The sequence below is a fragment of the Falco cherrug genome, chromosome 5 (genome assembly GCF_023634085.1).
Source record: "Falco cherrug isolate bFalChe1 chromosome 5, bFalChe1.pri, whole genome shotgun sequence".
NCBI classification, from domain to species: Eukaryota; Metazoa; Chordata; class Aves; order Falconiformes; family Falconidae; genus Falco; species Falco cherrug.
The window spans coordinates 70942013-70965476 of NC_073701.1; the positions used below are offsets into that span (position 1 = coordinate 70942013).

The 23464-nt window shown below is 48.5% G+C and overlaps 2 protein-coding genes across 3 annotated transcripts; both read left to right on the forward strand.

Moving 5' to 3' along the window:
* Window positions 1-1160: 1160 nt before the first annotated feature.
* On the forward strand, window positions 1161-15798 carry TMEM209 (transmembrane protein 209). Of its 2 annotated transcripts, XM_027800039.2 has the most exons (16): window positions 1161-1330; window positions 2255-2307; window positions 3035-3174; window positions 3290-3348; window positions 4111-4242; window positions 5232-5470; window positions 5752-5956; window positions 7617-7792; window positions 8500-8571; window positions 9587-9683; window positions 10719-10844; window positions 10963-11060; window positions 12882-12996; window positions 13088-13185; window positions 13798-13871; window positions 14245-15798. In XM_027800039.2, exons 3-16 carry the CDS (start codon window positions 3038-3040, stop codon window positions 14297-14299), a joined length of 1683 nt encoding a protein of 560 aa, XP_027655840.2. In that variant the 5' UTR covers window positions 1161-1330; window positions 2255-2307; window positions 3035-3037; the 3' UTR covers window positions 14300-15798. The 2 variants fall into 2 exon arrangements, with proteins under 2 accessions (XP_027655840.2, XP_005435511.2); XM_005435454.4 differs by lacking the exon at window positions 2255-2307.
* Window positions 15799-17286: 1488 nt separating this feature from the next.
* On the forward strand, window positions 17287-23162 carry LOC102048238 (uncharacterized). The gene is made up of 20 exons (XM_027800063.2): window positions 17287-17394; window positions 17737-17883; window positions 17964-18085; window positions 18184-18292; window positions 18386-18502; window positions 18672-18739; window positions 18821-18958; window positions 19081-19266; window positions 19373-19475; window positions 19567-19708; window positions 19786-19969; window positions 20088-20187; window positions 20271-20389; window positions 20538-20575; window positions 20766-20878; window positions 20972-21120; window positions 21340-21434; window positions 21747-21825; window positions 22112-22220; window positions 22607-23162. Exons 1-20 carry the CDS (start codon window positions 17331-17333, stop codon window positions 22678-22680), a joined length of 2256 nt encoding a protein of 751 aa, XP_027655864.2. The 5' UTR covers window positions 17287-17330; the 3' UTR covers window positions 22681-23162.
* Window positions 23163-23464: the final 302 nt, after the last annotated feature.

The following is a 23464-nucleotide window of genomic DNA, read 5'->3' on the forward strand; positions in this document are numbered from 1 at the left end:
TATGAGGAAAAATGTCTTCACCAAAAAGGTGGTCAAGCATTGGAACATGCTACCTAGGGAGGTGATGGAGTCACCACCCCTGGAGCAGTTAAAAAAACATGTAAATGTGGCACTTAGGGACATGGTTTAGTGGTGGTGACTTGTGGAATCGAACTCTACAACTCGAGGAGAGTTATAAAGCAGGTATGTTTATTGCAGCGCTGGGTGCAAGGGGGATCGCTCCTCCTAACTTGCACACTGTTTCAACAAGCAGTCCGATATTTATTATACAAAGTCATGCATATACATAAGGTTTCCTAACATTCAGAATCTCCTCCCTCTAGCGCCTCTTCAAGACGTACTTTTCATCTTCTTGGGCAGTTACCTGAAGTTCTTGTTTATCTTTGCATACATTAGCAGCCTTTGTTATTTAGTTTCTGTTATCTTAAAACATCTGCTAGCTAACGATTCGTCCTTTCATTAGTCCACTCTAAACATGTCGAACTAATATGTGCCCACTGGGCTGGTTTTAATCTAGATCAGCATGATCTCCGGGCAGGCGGGGGATCCACCTTCTTTGGGGTGGGGGCCATTTGAGTAGGAAGTCGCTGATCTATTACTACCACAATTATTTTACCTTAGAGCACATCCTCATCAGAAGGCTCCTTATTTACATTCTTGTTGAGCTCATCTACATCGGTATTAACTGTCCCTTCTCAAAGTGCTAAGTGCTAAGCTTCCGCCCTTCCTTCTTTCTTGGGTGTTGTTTCTGTTATCAATGCAGTTTCTGTCTGCTGCAAAGTTTTAGGGTTTTTTTCACTGTATCAGTGGGCATGGCAGTGCTGGATTAACAGTTGAGTTATCTACTAGCAGCTGAACTACACAATGCAGCATTCCACTGGTAGCAAAGCTACACAATGCAGTGTTGTACTGCTTGGCGGTGTCATGGATACATTAGTTGCAACATTTACAACTGAGCACACCGGTAAAACTCCGGTATCATCTGCAGCACAGCACAGAGGACAGCGAGTTAGCCGGTCTTCCACGGCGCGGCCAACATGGCCGCCCCACCACCCAGCGCCACGCGCCCCTTCCCGCCAAGACACGGCGTCCGTCCCCGTGCAACAGGCCCCGCCTCCCGCCGTGCGGCGCAACCGGTGACGCTACGGTGGCGCGCGCAGGCGCAGGCGGTGGGGTCGTGGTAGAGCGGTGGGTGTTTGTTGCCTGTGTGAGGGGAGTGCTCTGCTGCGTGACCCCTCTGCCTTCGGTCTGGGAAAATGGGGTGCGCCAGCCCTCCCTGAGGAGAGTTGTGTGTCCCCTTCGTCTCCTCGGACGCTCGGCCCTGCGGCAGGTACGGTGATTGACCCCCAGCACGGCTGGGCGCCTCGGGCCTGCGCGGGGTGGGGCGCTGAGGGGAGGCTGCCTGCCTAGAGCCGGGCGGTGTCCGGCAGCGAGTCGTGGAGGTGGAGGGCCACCCGTGTGTGACAGGGCTGTGGGCGGGTGGAGTTCTGGGGCCGCCTCCATGTGACAGGGTTCAGGATAAGGGGCAGATATATGTGGTGTATGACGGGGCTGTGGACAGCGCGAGCATTGGGGGCTGCCTGTGTGTAACGGTGAGGTCTGGATGGAGGGAGCAGTGAGGTTGCTTCTCTGACAGTGGGATCGGGGGGGCGGCGGCGAGCTGTAGAGGACCTCCGGGGTGGCATGGGGCTTCTGGGTGGGGGGAGATGTGGGAGCTGCCTGCGTGTGACGGTGGGATCTGGGCAGGGAGAGCTCTGAGGGCCCTGGTGTGGGGGCTCTTCGTTTGTGACAGATCTGGGTGGAGGGTGCTGTGGGGTGTTGAGCAAGGAGAGCTGTGGCTGTGTGTGGCAGAGGGCCCTGCATGGGGGAAACTGGGGAATCTGGGGCCAGCGGGACTTACATGTTGTCAAGGTGAGACCTTCCCTCATTCCTGTGCCTTAGTAGAAGAGGGCAGGGGGTATGGAAGGACATATTTCAGTCTGGAGGTGAAAATCCCACACCCAGCCTTCTTAGTCGAGTAGAAAGGGACCAAATCCCACTTTCATTTCAGCGCCCTAACAGTACAACTTCTGCTTCTGCAGGAGGACATGGTTCAGGGAGAGAGAGTGGGAGCATGAGGATGGGGGAGAGGATCTCTGCTTAGGGCTGCTACATTTGTCAGTGTGGAAAGGGAAGTCTTGAGGCTCAAACTATATGAAAAATCTGACAAAAAAAATTACTAGGTAATGAATGTATCATTGTATAATTCTGCCAGTAATCCCGGTGTTAACTGTTTCACCATTGAATCACTGTACCAGTAAGAAGCAGGTAATGTGATTTGAGTTTTGTATTGTTAAAATTTTTTTTAGGTAGTAATGTCCAGTTGAAGTATTTGTACCAAAAAAGCAAATTATTTATGTTCCCATCTGGTGAAGAACTATGTTACAAGTTTTTAAGCAGATGGCACAAAGGAACAGTAGCATATTTTGCTGACAGGATTAGCAGAAAAAGTCACCAGAGTTATTTCTTTCACAAAAGATGTTACTGGGCGTCAAGTTTGTTACCTTTCGGGTGTACTGAGCCCACAGGAGGTGGCTGTATAGTCTGAAAGTACTCTGTTATCTACTGAAATGAGTGGAAATTTTCAATAAAAATACCGCAGAATTGTGCCAAGCCATTCTTTTCTTGGACTTCCTTTGCCTGGAGAAGTCAGGAGCTTTGCCTGTAGCTTCTGAAGGATGTTACTTTTCAAAAATGAGGTTGGAATTTGTCTCTGTCCTCTTATCTGTACCTCACTGGAGTAGATGGATGCTGTTCATTAGTAATGAAGTAACAGAGCTGACAGTAGGATTTGTCAAATAAATATTATCTATTTTTATGGGTAAAACGAATTATTATTTTTTTAATATGCTAAACATTACTTGGTGGCTAAAGGTGAAGCCTATTTGTATAGATTGTTTTGGATAACTGCTTTTTCTTCCATCTCATGCTGACTGAAAATCTTACTGTATAGAAGCTGACAGATTTTGGCTTTTCTCTGTGTTTCTTGATACAGATAATGACAGTGGAACAGAGTCCAGCAACTTCCCTCATTGACAGGACTATGAAGATGAGGAAGGAGATTGAAGCCCGGAAGGTGGTCTTGGCCTGGGCACTCCTTAATATATCCGTTGCGGGCATGATATATACTGAAATGTACGTTAATTGTTACATCTGATTCAAATAAGCAAAGCATCCTACTTTGTATATCCCTAAATGTTTCCTGGGACCAAACTGTTGCAAAATTATATCTTCTTGTTTTTCTTTTCAGGACTGGGAAACTCATCAGCTCATACTACAACATCACATACTGGCCACTCTGGTATATTGGTGGGTTGCTGCAATACTTAAATTCATTTTCAGGATTCTTTTTTTTTTTTTTCCCACTTGTCAGTTTTACTGCCAGGGAGGTAATTTTTAAGCAAGCCTTTTTTTTATTTTAAACTTAAACCAAAATTTGGTTTGCTTTCAGTTATCTCCCTTGAAACTGTTGCAATTTCATTCTTTTTAGAGACAGGTAAGGAGTGTTGGCAGCTTTCTTAGATGTATCATGAAAGGGCACGACAAACTTGTTCGGTGCATTAAATCTGTTTAATGCAAAGATAAACCTTTGGAGAACAGTGCAGATTTTACTGCTATGTGGTACTGTGGGTGTGGATGGCATTTCACAGTAGTTAAAGTTTGTTTCAGATGAGTAGACTCCAAACCAGCTGTATCAAATAGAAGGATGAAAAGGAGTAAGAGGGAGAGAAAAATCATGACATGAGTGACAGATGATTTGATGGGAAATGTTTCAGAAATACTGTGAAGCTTCATTGCAGTAGTTTATGTTGCTTTTGGAAAATAACTGTCCATCTTTTTAAAACTGAATTTTAGCAATAGAAATTAATCTCAACATAGCCATGAAAATTTATCTCTAATGGTTCTTGCATAAGAAGGTGAAGAAATACCTAGATACTTTCCTAGATTGGTACTTACTGATAGCCCTAATAACGACCTATTTTTAATGGCCATATGCCTGTTTTTGCAAATAATGTTCTTTTATTATTCCCGATGCTCAAGCTATGGTAATAACTTCTTTGTTTCTTCTAGAACTTGTGTTTGCATCTCTGTTCAGCCTCAATGCCTTATTTGATTTCTGGTTGTACTTCAAATACACAATGGCACCGACGAGCTTGGTCGTGACTCCTGGCCAGCAGGCCCTGCTGGGTTTGCGGAATGCAGGTGAGTGTAATAAATATCTCAAGCAATCTGGGTTTTTTTAATTCTTTATTTTGTTGCAAGATGGTATTTTTCTCAAGTACAGGATTCTTTAGTGATGTGAGTTCTGAATTGCCTCCTCTAACACAAGCGGTAAACTGAATTACCTGCTACATATTAAAATTCACAGCATCAGGCAGTAATTTGATGGGTGTTTGTGGGAGAACTGGAGGGGAAACAAGCACACAGGGAAAAAGGACAGGATGGTAGTGACTGCTGAAGGACAGCGAGAGGCTCAAACATTGGTGAGGCTGGACAAGGAATGTGTAACCTATATGTAGGGCTAGGAGTAAGGTAGAGAGTGCATGTTTATGTTTAATTTTAATATCCTACTAATAGTACACTAAGTATCGAGAACCAAATTAGGGGGACAGAGAGACCTTCACATGAAGTCTGAAAATGACAGCCTAGAGAGTGGTCATTCAGAAAGCTTATGAAAATGAAAGCAAAGTTCTAAAATACAGCAGAACCTGACAAGATAAATACACCAAAAGCAAAATGCTAGGATGGTAGTATTTTCACTCTGCTAGTCTTCCCCTAGAAAACAGGACATAGACAGGAGTAATCATGACAGTTCAAGGATCTTGTATGCATAGTTGCACAAATAAATTAAGACATTCAGTATGCTAAAGATGTGTACAGTAGGCAGATAGAGTAGCTGATGTGGTTAGAGAAGCCCCCCAGGTTATGCAGGGTGTCTGGTAACATTTAACTGAAATCTGAAGCTGTAGAATTTGTGCTGAGTTGTGGTCATGTGTCTTAGTCTTCTCTGGGTTTTTTTTGCAGCAGTGGCTTGACAGCTGAGTTCTGTAGGGGCCAGATTTTTCCTGTGTCCCTTCTAGCCTCTTTATAGAATTGCCTTAAGATAGCATTGTGTATGCATTTTGTTGCACATTTTAAAAGGGGTAGGTGAGCTGCATCCACAGTGCTAATTCTGTTTTTCCTTATTGCAGCCATACAAACAACTCCACCATGTGACCTGGCGGCAAAGAAAGTCCCATCTTCGACACCTTCTCCTCCAATCCAGGGTCAAAGCGTGCTGAGTTACAGCCCATCTCGCTCTCCTAGTGCCAGTCCAAAGTTTACTACCAGCTGTATCACAGGGTACAGCCCTCAGCTACAGGCTCTGTCAAGCAGCAGCACTTCTTACGGCAGTGCTGTAACCCATTCACCAAGCAGCAGCTACAATAAGGTAACAACCAAGACAACTGTACAAGGGTACAGTTTGGTGCTTGTTTTGTGCCATATGCCACTGAAGGTGAGCAGCAGCCAGCAGAGAGTTGTGTATTTGTGTGTTTGCTCCTTTTGCAATATAGATATAAATTTGTTGTATTCAGTTTTGTCCTTTTTCCCTACTGTAACTTTATTTGGTTTAGTGGCAGGTTTGCTTCAGAACAAAGCAAAAAAAAAACCAAACTAAAATGTAAATACAAAGTAGAAGGAAAATGACACAGCTTTTTTTATTTACCCAAGGTTTCCAGCTTCAGCCCCTCTCCTACTGGATCACCATACTACACGAGTTTTGGACCGATGGAAAGCGGTGGGCTGAGGTCTCGTTACCGCTCTTCGCCCATTCTGTATAATTCACCTATTGGCCAAGAAGACTATATAACAGAACTCCAGACACTGGACACCTTTCTTCGAAATGAAGAAGAGAAACAGCAGAGACTTCAACTAGGTAAATACACTGATTTGATTGGAAAAGCTTGGTAATGAGAGGTGGTGTTTTTATGCAAGAGTGGCTTTTGCAGATAAGAAAAGCTGCAAAGGATTGGAGAATCATAGAATGGTGTGCGCTGGAAGGGGCCTTAAAGATCATTTAGTTCCAGCCTCCCTGCTGTGGACAGAGACACCTTCCACTAGACCAGGTTGCTCCAAGCCCCGTCCAACCTGCCCTTGAGCACTTCCAGGGATGGGGCAGCCACAGCTTCTCTGGGCAGCCTGTGCCAGTGTCTTGCCACCCTCACAGTAAAGAATTTCTTCCTTATATCTAATCCAAAGTTACTCTGTTTCAACTTAAAGCCATTCCCCCTTGTCCTGTCACTACAGGTCCTACTAAAAAGTCTGTCCCCATCTTTCTTGAAAGCCTCCTTTAGGTACTGGAAGGCCGCTCTAAGGTCTCCCTGGAGCCTTCTCTTCTCCAGGCTGAAGAATCCCAGCTCTACCAGCCTGTTGTCCTAGGAGAGGTGCTCCAGCCTCTTTGTGGCTCTTCTCTGGACTCACTCCAACAGGTCCATGTGCTTCATATATTGGGGGCCCCAGAGCTGGATGCAGCACTGCAGGTGGGGTCTCACGAGAGCAGAGTAGAGGGGGAGAACCACCTCCTTGGACTGCTGGCTACGCTGCTTTTGGTGTGGCCCAGGATATGAATGGCTTGCTGGGCTGTGAGTGCACATTGCTGAGTTATGTTGAGCTTTTTGTCCACCAGCATGCCCAAGTCCCTCTCCTCAGGGCTGCTCTCAATCCATTCTCTGCTCAGCCTGTGTTTGTGTTTGGGGTTTCCCTGACCCAGGTGCAGGATCTTGCACTTGGCCTTGTTGAACTTCATGAGGTTTGCATGGGCGCATCTCTCAAGGCCCCTCTGGACAGCATCCCTTCCCTCCTGCGTGTTGACCGCACCACTCAGCTTGGCATTGTCGGCAAACTTGCTGAGTGTGCACTTGATCCCACTGTCCATGTCACCAACAAAGATGTTGGACAGCACTGGTCCAAGTATGGACCCCTGAGGAATGCCACTTGTCACTGGTCTCCACTTTGACATTGAGCTGTTGACCGCAACCTTTGAGTGTGACCACCCAGTCAGTTCCTTATCCACCTAGTGGTCCGTTTGTCAAACGCACATCTTTCCTGTTTAGAGACAAGGATGTTGTGCAGGAGGACTCCAGTGTACTTGTACTAGTAAATAGACCTAACCCATTAATGCTAATCACCTGTGACCTTGCTAAGGGTGGCTGCTGAACAGTTCAGTCTTCTACTGAGGAGCTGAAATGTGAGGTAGAATGCCATTGTTTCCACATGTCTCCTGATAGGTCATCTCTGTAGCATTTGTTGGCTGTAGTGGACCGTGGTCAGATGACAGGCTTTATCACCTTGATGAGAGGGATCTCTTGTGGAAAAGGCATTTCAGACAAAGGGGTGAATTACCTGCAGGCAGGTTTTGTCCTGGTTTGGGACAATCAAGTTAAGGGTGAGATTGGTGTTGATGCGGGCTGACTTCGGTGTATGTGTTCATGGTAGTTTGAGTCTCTTGTCAAAGCCTTAATATATTGACCTATCGTGCCTGTGCTGTTGCTTCCAGAATTGGCAATAATTGTATGTTACTGAAAAAATCGTTTCAGGGAGTTCAGATTCCAGCTCTCCTTCCAACAGCCCAACTTTCTGGAACTACAGCCGTTCCATGGCAGACAGTGCACAGATGCTGAGAAAGTTCCAGTATCAGCTGGCTTGCAGGTCCCAGGCTCCATCAGCGCACAAAGACGAAGCTGACCTGAGCTCAAAACAGGCTGCAGAAGAGGTAAATTCGGGCAGCAAGGTAGTAAAGAGGGAGAAAAAATACCCAGCTTTGTGCAAAGGTTTGGATTTGAGCTGTATCAAAAACATGGGGGAGAAAAATCCTTGAGCATTTAACCATCTTTATAGAGCTTGCAAGACTCCTTGCCACTGTAAATGGATATTTCAGATTTTGAGTTGTGGTTGGAAAATTAAATTTCTTGCTGGAGAGCAAGGCTTGCACTGGTTAAAATACATTTATGATACAAAAACTGAGTTGAAACTGATCTGTATTTAATGCAGTGGAACAGCTGAAGGATATAAAGTACCGCCTTTATGCTTGTGGCTGAAAAAAGTCTGATGTGAAGGAATTTAATTCATGTGGCTTCAATTAATTTAATCAATTTTATTTCCTACATTAGCCTAATGAAGCTTTCAGTTCAAATACCTCTTAAATCGAGCCTACCTTTCAGACCAGTTTTGTCCTACAGCTTAGAGAGCTTAAAACTAAATTTGGGCTTATGCAAGGTGATTGTACCGTGAATAGAGAGCAGGAGCGTTGTATGCGAAGCTGCTGTCGAAGTTACATGATAAAGCCAGCAGATGGATAAGAGTTTTGGGGAAAAATATGATTTGGATTATGCTGTACTTCATATTGGGAATTGTCGTAGACCCTAAAAACTCTTGGTATTCTCTGAAGTTCTCATACGTAGTTGATAAACTTTTCCATAGGTTTGGGCACGGGTGACAATGAACCGACAGCTCCTTGATCACATGGATTCCTGGACTGCTAAGTTCAGAAACGTAAGTCCCATCTCTAGGAACTGCCTGTTTTTTAGAGAAGATAGAAACACAGCAGCATGCTTCTAAGAGAGGACTACGGAGTGTGTTTTCGACCAGACCTCAGCGTTTTGTATTCTGAAAACTTCAGTTACCAAGTTCATCTATGCTTTGAATGACAAAAGCATATGGGATATGGGATATGAGAAGATTTGGTTTTCCATGTTGTAACTCAGATGGCTAAATCCATGTTTCTGCAGTATTTCAAATTCATTCTCTTGGGCTCAAAGCATGGAAAATTCCGACCCAAAGCCTGATATTTTTTCTGACAACCCTGAGCAGCATAATAAAGGGCAGAAAGAAAAATCTTAATCTTATCAATAGGAATTGCTACAGCAGAGGAGACTTAACTGCACACCATGGCAAAATAATTAATAAATCTGTTTTTGAATTACCTCTTTAGTCATAGCATCTGTCAAGTGTGCTGGTTTGGTGTTTGTTTTTTTTTTTTTATCCTTTAGTAAGATCTATGAAAAGCAAAGATCTTTATGAGGTCCATACCACATTCCAGAGTGTCTGTTCCTGTACTTAGGGCCAGCTTGATTCAGCTCCCAAATTCTGTCACGTACAAATCCCACACGTAGTGTTTATCACTTTCTTGATTTCCTGAAACAAATGTGAGAGGGAGTGGATCCATCAAAGTATAAATTATCTTTATGGTGGGAGGGCTGTGCTTCAGAATGCCCCTTCCCTCATGGTTCAGAAAAGCTTCATCTGATACTTCCTAGAGATTTGTTTTCCTGACTCCTTTACATTGATTTTTCTGGCCTTTTAGATGGTATTAAAGAGTCATATAAACTCTGCCTAAGTTGATATTCTAATTTAATTACTTTCCTCCTTGGTTGGCTTCAGTGTTTCTGTTGTCAAGCTGCTTTGTGATAGTAATGGTGATGATTAGTAAGATGTAAACTAAGGGTTGGGGGTTTTTAGCATTTTTGTTGCTTCCAACCTCTTGAATTTTCACCCTTTTCTTTCCTAGTGGATTAATGAAACTATTCTAGTGCCACTTGTCCAAGAGATTGAGTCTGTGAGCACTCAGCTGAGACGAATGGGTTGTCCAGAATTGCAGATTGGAGGTAGGATGAGGTGGGAGATTTCGAGTTCCCGATGGTGGTTAGTGGAGGGCTGCTCTGTAGTCAGGCCATTGGATGGGTATTATATAAATGAGGTCTGTTAAATGTTAGTGTTCCATTTCTGCTCTCTATTAGTGTTGTTTTTGTTCCATCTCAAGCATTTTGTTAAGCTGGAAAGTTCTTCATAAGACTTCTGGAAATATTGATGCTGGCACACGGATGCTTGTCTTATATAAAATTCATAACTGTCTTTTTTTTTTTTCTCTCTTTTTTTCTTTTTGTCTTTTCTGCTTTGCTTTCTTTTTCTTTTTTCTTGTTCCCTTTCTTGTTTACTTTATTTTCTTTTTTCCTTTCCCCTAAATTTACTGCTGGGGAATTACAAACTCAAATTATCATTGATTATTACATATTAAACTATCAGAAAACATTTCAAAGATAGATGTGCTATATATAAATTGTCACTGTCTCGCTATAAAGTCTCACCTTTTCCACTAATACATGCTTTTCCAAATACGTCCTTAAAATTGGCTGCTTTCTGAAAGAACTGGTTTTTTTTTTTTTAATTCTGATGGAGTTCTGTTTTTCATGTCATGATACAATTCTGAAGGAACTGCTTCTCTTGTAGCTTCAAATTTATGTCCCTTTAATGAAGAAATGGATTTTATATGCTGTTTTTAAATTAAATTCACCTTTTGCAGGCTGTGTCTTGTAGTGTCTCCTTAAGAGCTACCATCTGTTGCAATGCCTGCAGAAAAACTGGTCAATGCTGATCTTGTCCCCGCTTTGTTACTCTCCCTCTGCTCTTCAAAGTGGATGTTGGTTCCTTATAGCTTTTATATTCTGTCACATAAAGGAGGTATCTGCTACTTCACTGTAATTGAAATGGGTGTTTGGGATAGTGTCACATGTTACATGTTTCTAGGACTTTAAATGGTGCACCAAAAAGGAAAGTCCTCAGCAGCGATGCTCAGTAAGGGAGGTTGTTCAGTGTTCTGTGGTGGTCATAGCTGACCTGCACTGGCTCTTCTTGTGTTGCAGACGCCAGCATCAGCAGTCTGAAGCAGGCAGCGCTTGTTAAAGCTCCTCTCATTCCAACCCTGAATGCTATAGTGCAGTATTTGGATCTTACACCAAACCAGGAATATTTGGTTGAAAGGATCAAAGGTATGTGATGTCACCATTGTACGTGGTCTCACCATACTGACAGCCCCTGAAACTAGCATAGGATACCACTTTCATATACTTCCATGCACGATAACTGAATAAATCATGTTGCTTTCAGAGCTTTCTCAGGGAGGATGCATGAGTTCATTCCGATGGAACAGAGGAGGGGATTTCAAAGGCCGTAAGTGGGACACCGACTTGCCCACTGACTCCTCTGTAAGTTTTTGAAGATGTCTTGATATGACAGCTTCAAGTAGGTTGCCTTTCAGCACAGGTTTTGGAGGGAGTAGGCAGTAAGTCTTTTGAGGAACATGGTAAAATCCTATTTGCATCACTCACAGGGATAATCCTGTTGTAGTTGGTGAGATTCCATGGGGAATAATGCAGATAGGATTGGACATTGTATAGATCGCAGAAATGCAATTGCATGTCTTAGTCTTAGGCCGGGCTTTTACTTACAGTACTCTGAAACATCTGTCAGAACTCCAGGGAGCAGCTGGCCGGGTGGGGATCTTGTTGGGGCAGTTCTGCTGTATTTTTAAAAAAAGCAAAGTGTCTGCCTTAACCTAACAGTTTATAATGCAGAGAAAACCTTTTGCCATGTTTTCATTTTCCTGTACTATAATGGACAGAGAGGGGAAGGAAAAAAAAAAGCAGATCAAGTGGCAGGACTGCTGTTTAATATGGTAATATTTTGTGAGAGGTCTGAAGACCTTGCACGTCCTGCTTGAGAGAAGACTTGTAGTGATGCTTAGCCCATTAATCTGAAAGGTCCAGGAGGAACAGCACCTCTGTGTAAACAATGACTTGAAAATTCACCTGAGCTGATTAAAATAGTTAACAGAACAATTCAGGGAGTAGAAAACAGGCTTTACAGTGTGAGTCTTCACCTGAACTCTGTATCTAAAAGTAGAGTTAGTGTGACTGTTTTTTTCCCCACTGTAAATAGATTTTCAGTTACTTGGGAGAATAAAACCCAGGAGATCAGAATGTCAGAGCTTCACAATTTTGCTGAGAAAGACACAGTGAGATTCAGTTTCTGGAAGCTAGAGTTGTACAAAATCAGTCTTGAAATAGGATTTGATTTTCTGATTGTGAAGGTGATTAAATAATTGGTTGTCACTGGCTGCAGAGCAACTCTTAGTGTCTTAACAGACATCAGGGTGAACAGCTCAAAAGTGTAAATAAACACTTGCCATGAAGTTTTGGCATTAACTTAAGACAATTACTATTTAAAAAAAACAAACACAGTTTTGCATTTTTGCTAATCACGCTGCGGGTAATATGAAGCTGTGATTCCCACGGTGCATCTCCCAAACTTCTTGAGACTGGTGGCCCAGAGCAACTCCTTTGTTTTGTCTCTGAAATAGATCCTGTTATATATGACAGATAATTTGTTGCTCGCGTAAAATGTTGAGAACTCTCTGGGAAGGGTTAAAACAAATAGCAGGCTGCGGCATTGTTTTCTGGATACTTGTTCTAGGACTTTATTTCAAAATTTTGGCATTCTTAACAAGATTCTCGGCCAGCTCAGATTTTTCCAGTGATTTTTGTTTTGACTTTTGTGAGGCAAAAGGAGAAATTTGCTTGATAGGGGTAGTGTCGGCAAAGCTGTAATTTGATTTCATCTGCCCTTCTCAGCCAAATCCTCGCAGCTAGTACAGAACCCATTGCTAAAACAGATGGCTTGGAGTTCATGGCCTAAATATGCTAAGTAAGATTTGCCAAATTCTGCAAGATGCCAGGATAAAGTTGCTTGTGTGTGAACTGAGCTCCTGACATGCAGCATCAGTTTATTGCATTGTGTCCGACACTCACGTACTGGAAAAAATAAACTTGCCTTCATGCCAGGGGTGCGCCTGGGCCATTGAAGTTGGCGCTTTAAGCATTAAGCTGCCTTGGGCTCCAGCACGCAGAGGGGTTTGGCCAGCGTTGAACCACAGACTATCAAATACTGTAAGGAATGCCTGAGGCAACGGCAAGCAAACTGCTGTATTTTTAAAGGCGCTATAGTGAGATTTGGTTTTCTTTGCCCAGATCATTATGCATGTGTTCTGCACTTACCTCGACTCCAGGCTGCCACCTCACCCCAAGTATCCCGATGGCAAAACCTTCACTTCCCAACACTTCCTTCAAACACCAGATAAACCAGGTACTGGCGCTTGTGTTTAGCTGCTCTTTGCCTCTTGGATCACGTTGGCACCCATGAAATCCCTGTCGTCTTTTAAACTTTTCATTCACAGACACTTCAAATGAAAATGTGTTTTGCATCTACCAAAGCAGCATCAATCCACCCCACTACGAGCTGATCTACCAGCGCCATGTCTACAACCTGCCCAAGGTACAGCGGGGTTACTAGTGTTTTCCTGCTGTCAGGAAATTGTTGGCAGATCTGATTTGTTGGGGTTTTTTATTTTTTTAGGTCCTAGCCACATTTATCGACTACACATAGGCTGGTCTTAGCCTGCTACTAAATAATACCTTTAGTATCTATTTAAGATACAGAAGCTTCCTCTTGTTTATTTTCTGACTATTTATTTAAAATTCTATGTCATGTCCTCCCTGATGTGTGTTGTCACCCTGTAAGGCCAGTAAGCCCCAGTGCTTGTCCATAAGAATTCTGGGGAATAGCTTCCAGTCCCAAACTAAGAAAATTCTCACATTTTCATTGTGTATTGATCCCTGGTTGTTGCTGCATATCTGCTTCCCAAAATGCTCCAGCATTTAAAGTATTTGGAGATTATATTCTAGCAAAAAAACACTTTTGGGATTTTCATGGTATTTACGTAATTGAAGAAAGTAAAATATTAAAGCAAAAAGCCTGACAGCCCGCCCTGTAATGCCATTTCATGATGTCTTTTTCTACAGCCACTTATTCTACATGAAAAACTGCTATGATTTCTCATCAGTACCTTGATTTCTAAGTTTTGTTTCTCTCTTCCTGTGGATTCAGGGCAGAAACAACATGTTCCATACCTTGCTGATGTTTCTGTATATCATAAAGACAAAAGAATCTGGGATGCTGGGGTAAGTATCTGATGTTAGTCATCATCATGCTGTGTATGAGCTGTGAACGGAGCACCCTGTTTTAAAGCGCCTTGTCTGAAGGCCCTTCAAACTGAAATCACTACAGTGGGATGATATTAGCAGTAATAAAATCATCTTCTCATTTGAAACAAGAGCAGCTTTTTTGTGAAATTGGGTAAATCTTAACATATGCAAGCAATAAAAGCAATGTCCAGATTCCCCTGCGTTCTGAAAGAGTCATGCTTGATTCACGTCACGATGCCTACCTGCGTGTTAAAGTGCTGAAGCGTGGCATAGATGTTTCTTTGTTTAATGTTTTGAACATGCAGTTGAATTTACATGCCATTCATTATGATAACTTTTGGTTTTACAGGCGGGTAAATCTTGGCTTATCGGGAGTCAATATTCTGTGGATTTTTGGAGAGTGACATCTCCAGTGGGATGCTGGCGAACATCAGAGGAACAGTTTCTGCTGGCGAAACAAACTGAGCAGCGTTGCGACGTTGTTGACTTAAACACAGACTTACTATGAAATAGGATAATTTAAGCTCTGCTTTGTGGGCAGAGGAGAAGTGTTTGTAATTCCCACGCGGGTTTTATGAAGGTATTTAAAACATGTCACTGTCGAAACACTATGCATACAGACACCAGGCAGGTTCTTCCAGCTCCTCACCCATTTTAAAAAGCCTTTTGCTGTTTCATGTATTTGTTGGTGTCATCACCCTTTAGCTGAGCCTAACTGATCTCAGGACTAAACTACAGCCACCTTTGAGGGTTTTTTTCTGGAACAGTTCTCCCAAGGTTGTGCAAAGCCATGAGTCACCTGTTGCTTAGAAAGATACAGCGATCTGCTCAACTTCAGGATCCCAGAAGTTCCAGATGAACATGAGAAAAGCCAAATCAAGAAGTTTAGACTTGTTTTGCTACATTGTGTTACATACAATTAAAAAAAAAAGTGTGTATTTTTTTAATCCATGGCTTTTAGTGTAAGTGGGTTTTCTGACCCCACTGGCTGCATTGGGTGACTGTGCTGCAGGTGTAAAGAAAAGAGAAAACAGTGTCTGACCTGCTAGTTTCAGTAAATAAGATTTTTAAATTTTATTTTCATTTTTTATTTTGTACAAAATAAGCATGCCATCCAACTTCGGCAGTCTTGCGAGCTCTGATGTACCAGGTACCCTCTGTACAGCTACAGCATCCCCCTGCCTTTTGCTTTTTCTTTTTTTTTTTTACTGCTCCCATCAGCTTCTTCTTGCTAGTAACCTCTTCTTTTGGGAGCCTCACAGACTGGCACGTGGCTTCAGCACTTCAGCAGGAGATCGGGATGTATAAACACGCAGGCTTTTTAAGTCCCTGCTTTTGGAGCTCTACTTTTTTTTGGAGGGAAAGCACTTGGATTTGCTTCAAAGAAAGGGGTTGTCTGACACTTGCTAAAAAAAATTTTTGTATATAAGGATGAAGGGGAGAATCTGTTGTAAATTCTGACAAATGAGCATGTTAAAGTGTATATAATTAGTTTTAGTTATTTTTTTAAAGGGAGGTAAAAATTTCTAAGCCCGGAGATGCTGAAGATCTTTGCGAGCTGGAGATGAGGGTGTTGGCTTGTTCCCCTTGCTCTGGTTGTAAACTGCCCCCCAAAAAACTCACTGGCATTGAAAAGACATGAGAATTATGCTGGCTTGTTACCAGGGGCGTGAACACCACGTGTTTTCTTCTGAAAATGTATTTTTGTACTGTATTTTTTGCTGCCAGAAGAACTTGTAGCATTCTCCAGACCGGTGCTTTTGCTTTTTATCTGGGGGGGTGGGGGGTGGGGAGCTGCTGGTTTTCAGTGTGAACCAACTGCTACTGGCAACTGGGTTTTTCCAAGGGATGGTTGCAAAATGGCTCCTTTTGTTCCTGTATTAAATGAGTTTGTTTTATCAAACGCTTGTTTGGGTTGTGCCTGTGGTTCAGCATCGCCAAATCCTTCAATGAACCCAGGAGGGGCGCCCCAGAACCAGGTTTAGCTGCGCTTTACCCTGAGCTCAGTCCTGTGCTGGAGGCTCTTCATGTGCAGAAACTCTTCTTTGACCAAAAAACGGGTGTTTTTCAAGAAGAGCCCGTCCCGCCAGGCACCTCCAGGGGGCCCAGGGCTGCTGCACCCCCAGGGCCCCACACACTCGTGGGACCCCCAGCACCCCGCTGCCCTGGGGTCCTCCTGCACAGCCTCTTCCCTACGCGGCCAAGATGTTTGTGCACCCCGATAAACCATGCTTCCTCATCCCCACCCGTCCCGCCCTCTGTGCGCCCCCATAAACCATGCATCCTGCTGCATGTGCACCCTGCTCCCTGTGCACTCTGATGGAGATAAACCGTGCACCCCAGATTCTTCTGCACCCCAGTCCCTGTGCACCCGAGTCCCTATGCACCCTACTTCCAGCACAGAGCCCTGTGCAACCAAGGTTCCTGTGCACCCCAGTCCCTGTGTGCTGCAGTCCCCATGCACCCCAGCTCCATGTGCGCCCCAGTCCCTGCTCACACCGACACACCATGTACCCTGCTCCCTGTGCAGCCCCACACACTGTGCACCCTGCTCCCTGTGCACCACGGTCCCCATGCACCCCAATACATTGTGCACCCCAGTTCCTGAGTGCCCCAATGCACCATGCACCCTGTGTACCTGGATAAACCCTGCACCACAGTCCCTGTGCACCCCAGATTCTTCTGCACCCCAGTCCCTGGGCGCCTGGGTCCCCGCGCACCCCACTCCCAGCGCAGAGGCCTGTGTGCTGTGGTACACCGTGAACACTGGCTCCCTGTGCGGCCCAGGTTCCTGTGCACCCTGGCCACCCCACACCCTGACACACCGTGCACCCTGGCCCCTGTGCACCCCTGTCCTTGTGTACCCCAATAAACCATGCCCACTGGTCTGTGTGCACCCCGGCACAGTGCACACCCCGGTTCCTGCATGCCCCAGCCCCGTGCACCCTGCATCCCCGTGCACCCCGATATACCATGCCCCCCCGTTCCCGCATGCCCCAGCCCCGTGCACCCCGCGTCCCTGCGCACCCCACATCCCTGTGCATCCTCTCCTCTGTGTACCCCGATACACAGCTCACTCCGGTCTCTGTGCACCCTGCTACACCGCGCACCCCAGATCCTCGCGCACCCCGGTATTCGCGCACCCTGACATACCGCGCACCCCCCGTCCCCGCGCACCCCTGTCCCTGTGTATCCCGGTATCCCGTACGCTCCAGCCCCGCGCACCCCGATGCACCGCGCACCTCGGTCCCTGCGCACTCGGCTACTAGGCGCATCCAAGCCCCGCGGAGGCGGGTCGGCCCCGGCCCCTCCCGATGGGAACGGGGGCGGCTCCCGGGGGCGCGCCCCGCGCATGCCCGCCGGCACCGCCCGTTAAATACCGGCGGGCCCGAGTGGGCCGGCACTGCTGCCCCCGGGACCACTGCTGCCCCCGCCATGGCTAGTGAGGGTGAGCCCGGCCGCCGCCGCCGATGCTGCTGCTGCGCGCTCGATGCGCCCGGTGAGCGCAGGGAGGGGGCTACGGGGTAGGGACAGCACGGGGAGACTCCGTCCGTCCTTCCTTCTCTCTCCCCCCTCCCGAGTATCACGCCGAGAGGGATGTGCTACCCATATACTGGGCACCGGGGGCTGGGACCCCGTCTCCCCCGTCCCCACTTCCAAGCATCACGCTGGGCACCGGAGGGGTCCAACCCTTCTGAGCATCACCTGGGTACCATCCTGGGGGTACTACCCTGGGAGCTCTGTGTGCTCCCTATGGGGTTTGGGGACCCGGCCGTGTGTCCTGCGGTGCTAAGCCCAGGCAGGATGTGGCCCTGGTGTGATTCCAAACCCCTGCCCGCAGATGTTCCGAAGGCCGCCAAGCCCCAGGGCGACAGCGATGGCCCCCGCCGGGACTCCCTCTGTGACCGGCACTGCAACGCCATCTACAATGTGCAGGGTGATCTGGGTGACGTGGGCTGCCACCTGCACCATTCTCGTATCCCCCCAGGTAGGTCGGCCGTGGGATGGGCTGGATGCAGGGTGCTGGGGTTGTCCCACACCCCCTGTCACCTTCCATCTCGCCTGTAGCCATGTCCACCTCATCCTGCTGCCAGCAGCACTCAGAAGAGGTCTGTGAGAGCTGCGTGGTGAAAACCACCCTGACAGCTGAAAATGCTGTGGAGGCCAACAAGCTCTCAAACAACTACAAGGTGAGTATCTGGCATGGGTGGGGGCACCCATGGGTGCTCCTGGATAGCTGTAATGGTTTAGTATTTTTCTCTTCTCCACCCCAAAAAAATCTCTGCAGTTTGGCTTCAAAAAATGGAAGAGTCACGTGACAGCACGACCCTGGGAGGACCGATCAGAGATTGTCAAAGAGCTCTACTCTGACCTCAACATCATCCGGGGCTCTGGAGGTGGGTGGCCTTGGGGCAGCCCTGTGCAGCAGCAGCATGGATTTGGGCTGCTGCAGGTGACAATGGTCCCATCTGGTATCTCCCTTCCTGCAGGGTCCACAGTGACATGTGGGAATGTCCTCTACCTGTTGCTCTTTGGCTGGTGGCTCTCGCTCCTCTATGTCCTTGTGGCTGCCGTGATGTTCATTGCCGTTGTGGGGGCTCCTTATGGTGAGTCCCGAATCTGGGACACCCCCATGAAAGGCTGAGTGAGCTGTGGGTCTCCTGGCTGAGTCCAAAATGGCACTGCTGGGATCGCCTAGGTCACTTCTGTGGGGTGGCCCTGTAGCTGGAAGGGCTATTTGTATCCCCAACAGAGCTGACACTCGTGTCCCTGCAGGGTGGCTCTGCTGGGACCTGGCTGGGTATTTCCTCTGGCCCTTTGGCAAAGTGATCCAGAGAGCGGAGGTAAGTGTCCCCTGAATCAGAACCCCATGGGAGGTGGTGGGGGTGTCCCATGCCACACCCTGATATCCTCAATCTCCCCAGGTCCCCAAATCCCGCCAGGCCCTGGGTACATGCAAGGCTGGTGTGGAGGCAAGCAGTGCCGGGGAGAGCTCAGCCCTGCTCGGTGGCCCCATGCCACGTCGCTGGCACCCACAGTGCTGGGTGGATGCTGGATACTGGGTGAGCCCCATGCTGGACATAGCTATACCCCCATCATGTGGGGATGGCACCCATGGGTGCCTTTGCTCCCCTGGGGTGGGTGTTTTGGGGGGCAAACCCTAAAGACAGCTGCCTGTTCACAGCAGCTTGCTGGCACTGTGGTGTGGCTGTGCCTGGGCTACCCAGTGCTGGTGGTGGCCCACGGGCTGGTGTGTATCACCGCATGGCTCCTCATCGTCCTCATCCCTGTGGCCAAGCTGAGTGCCCGCACTGCTGCCCGTGTCCTGCTGCTGCCCCCGGAGCAAGTGCTTGTCCGACGCCTGAAGATGGTGGGTGCCTCTGTGCAGGGGTGATGGTCCCACACCCTGCTTTGGGGTGAGTTTTAGGGGGGGGAGGGGATGCTCGGAGCAGTGTCGCCCACTTCTCCTTCTGCAGACGGAGGTGCCACTGGAGGGGGAGGTGATCCTCTGCTGCTACCGTGCTGTCAACCCCTACTACTACAAATATGCCGTGGATGGCATCAATGTCTTTGCTGTCAGTATCCTTTTGTGGGCTGGAGTGGGGGGGGGTAGGGGGGCTGACCCCAAACCCCATCCCACTGTGGTCATCTCCTTGACTGGCCACCCCAGACCTGCTGCCGCTGGTGCTGGTGACACTGGTGTTGGGCTACGTGGACAGCCACAACCGCCTGATCAGCTCCTCAGTCAAGTTCACGTTAGCCCTGCTCTCCATCATGCCTCTCTCCTACTACATCGGGATGGCCATTGCCAGGTGAGCAGTGGTGGGGGGACACCTGATGAAAAACTGGGGACACAAGCCAGCCCTGCTGAACCCTCCTTCTCTTTCAGCATCTCTGCCCAGAGCAATTTTGCAGTGGGAGCAGTGGTGAATGCCACGTTTGGCTCCATCACGGAGCTCACCTTCTACATCACGGCCCTCATCAAGGGCTCGCGCGAAGGCAACCGCTGCTATGCTGAGATCGTCAAGTCAGCATTGACGGGGACACTGGTGGGCTGTGTCCTCTTTGTCCCGGTGAGATGGGGTGACATACTCATGGCATGAGAGCACCCAGTCTCTGCAGAGAGCTGGGATGCTGCTGCGAGCAAACTGCTGATGGGGATTTCCTGGGGGGGCTTTCTCCATCCCCAAGGGTCTGTGCATGGTGATCGGGGGCACTCGGCATCAGGAGCAACGGTTCAACAGCCGCTCAGCAGGTGTCAGCTCAGCCCTGCTCTTCCTTTCTGTGGGAGGTGAGCTGGGGCCAGGGGTGTCCCCAGGTCTGGGGGGGTCCCACCAGTGTGGGCACACACCCCATGTCCCTCCATCCTTGCAGGTGTCTTTGCACCAACACTCTTCTCCAAGGTGTATGGGAAGCTGATCTGTGGTGAGTGCCACAACATCACCCAGAACCCACTGGGCCACTACCTCTGCCACAACTGTCACTTTGACCTGGTGAGTGGGGAGATGGACCCCCAGCTGCTGGGGTTTGGGGTTGGGGACGCTCTGAGCTCAGCTGGCTCCTGCTCTTGTGCTGGGTGGTGGCAACAAGGCTTTCCCTTGTCCCCTTGCATCCCCACTGATAGGCTCTTTCTCTCTGCAGATGGACAACAATGGCACTCTCTACTACAGCCATGTCCAGTGAGTGTCCGCTGGGGTGGGACCTTCTGGGTTTGATCATGGTCCTGCATCCCTCCCAGGTCCCCTCTCTGCCCCCAGTGAAGGGCTCTGATCCAGCACCCCATCTCCTTCATGCCCAGGGGACACCCCCCCCCAGGGTCTCTATGCTGGAGCCTGGCGGCACTAAGCACGTGTCACCCATGTCCCACAGACCCCTGGTGTACACAGTGTCCCTCCTGCTCCCTGCTGCCTACCTCATTGGCCTCTTCTTCACCCTGAAAACTCACTCGCACATCTACGATATCCACATCAGCGACTGTCACAGTGAGTGTCCCTGAATTGTGGGATGCCCCAGTTGTGGGGCCGGCTCTTCTCACCATGCTGGGGTGTCCCATTGTGTCTCTGTTCTTCCCGCAGTGCCTGGCCACCACCACAGTGCTGTGGTACACTGGTCTCGCTGGCGGGCCCTGGTCATCCTCCTGCTCTCCACCCTCTGCATGTCAGCCTGTGCTGACCTGGCCACGGAGCACATCAGCCCCATCCTCACCAACTCCACCATCTCACAGGTGAGTGTGGGGATGGTGGTGGGCCAGGTTTGGGTGGCCCAGAGGACCAGGATGTGCCCTCCAGGGATGGGAACCTGCCCTGGATGCTGTTTGAGCCCCAAGAGCAGTGTGGGGGGAAGATGCTGAGATGCTCCATGCACTGAGGAGCTTGGTTGCCCAGGGTCTGGATATGGTCAGGATCCGGCCATACACATTGCTGATATTGCCTCTTCCCCGCAGTACTTCATTGGTGTCACTGTGCTGGCAATGGTGCCGGAGCTGCCAGAGATTGTCAATGGCATCCAGTTTGCCCTGCAGAACAACCTGAGCTTGAGGTGAGCTGGCTCAAAGGATGGGTTTTGAGGTGTCTACCTTCAGCATGGTCCCCGTGCCCTGTTCCAGTCCCATAGCTGTGCCTTGGTGCCAGTGATGGGCTGTCCAGCTTCATGCCACTGATGGGTCATATCCCTGCCAACGTTGCCCTGAGGAGGACTTAAAAGTCACCCCAGAAATGGGGCCAGAAACAGGTTGGGCGCTGTGGTTTGGTTCCCTGAGGTGGGTTTTTTTTGCCTCACCCTGAGCTGAGCAAGCCAAGGGCTTCTGGAGACCTGGTGCTTGGCAGCTCTTAAGTCCTCTGTCCTCCCCAGCATCGAGATTGGGAACTGCATTGCTGTCCAGGTCTGCATGCTCCAGATCCCCGTCCTTGTGCTCTTCACAATCTTCTACGTGAGTAGCCCCAGGACAGACCCTGGGTGACCTCCTGCAGCAGGGTTGGGGACACACAGTGCTCCGTGAGATGTGACAAGGGCACAGCCACCATCCCCAGTGTCTCTGCCCCTCTGCTCATTGCAGGGGAAAGTGGGGTCAGAGGTCTCCTGCTTTGACTGATGCTGTCCCCAGCCCTAGCAACTTGTGGCAGGAGGGGATTTAAAGGGTGACAGGCAAGTCCCCAACCACAGTCAGTGTGGGGCTGTCCCAGCTGGCCATAAACCCCCAATCCTCTGCTTTGCAGCCAACCAACTTCACGCTTGTCTTCAGTGACCTCCACGTCTATGCCAGCATGTTCAGTGTGGTGCTCATGAACTACATCTTCATGGATGGCAAATGTGACTACTTCCAAGGTGACTGCTCACCCGTGTAGTTGCTATGGGACTTGATGTACCCACCTTCCCTGTCCTGATGGGGTGGTGGGCACCTGGATACAGCCCTGGGGTCATCTGCTTGCTGCAGCTCTTGGCAAGTGGTGACTTGAGCAATTCAGGGGCCTTGGTTGACCATCTTGGAGGTGTGGGTCAAGCCTGGAGCTGCCACCCTGCAGTAGCTCCAAGGGGGATCACTCCCTTTTCACCCTTAAGGGGGAGTTTAAACTCCTTTTAATTGAGATTTTGCAGAGGACTGTGAAAGTCCTCTACAGTGGGCTAATCCAGATCACACTAGACAGTCCTAAAAGCAACCTCCCCCTTCGCTCCAGGAAGTAACCTCCTCCAACCTCTTCTGTTTGCCCTAGGCACGGTGCTGGTGATGGTCTACTTCATCCTCCTGGCTGTGTATTTCTTCGCCCCATCGCCCAGTGGTTGCTGAGATTTGGACCCTGCTTTCTCCAACCCTCTTGTTGGGTTCAGCACCCATCAAGAAGTTATCTGGTGTCTCAGGGACTTGGCTGGGCTGGCTCCAGTCTGGAGGCATTGTTTACTGAAGCGTCTGCTGCTGCCTGGCTCCCCCAGTGCGGTGCTAACAGTGCTCCAGTGATGGGAAAGGGCAGCACTGGAAGCACCCCTGAATCAAGGAGCCCCAATGCCGGAGCACTTCACAGAGGTATTTCCAGCCCGTGCTTGTGTGGTTGGAAGGAAAATTGTCCTTAGTGGAGGGCCCTGAAGGGGGTTTCTGTGTGGTCTTGGGCACAGACCCCTCCCTTGGGACATCTTGCACTGGGAGAAGGTGCCTGAGAAGAGCCTCTTGCCCTTCCAGGCAGTGGGTGATCCCAGCCCTGGAAGGGGCTTGGGTCTGGGGATCACACAGGGCTTCTTGATGGTACTAGAAACACACCAAACAGTATTCTTCAGCTGTTTTGTCATTAAAGCAGTTTTGTACAAATTGGAAACAAGTTTGTTTCTCCTTGAATGAGCCTTCAGTCACTTGTCTGGGCCCCTCTGCCTACCACCCAGTCTAGGGGTGATGGCCACTTGGTGTCCACCAAGGCTTGGCTCTCAAATGTGTTGGCCATCAGGCACCAGCAATGGCTCAGCTGGAGCCAGCATCCCTGGGAGCAGACCAGGACAGCACTCAGTGTCCTCTGTTAGAGCACCAGAGCAGGTGCCAGGGGAGATCCACCACTGTGCTATGGGGACAGAGCTATGTGGTGGGG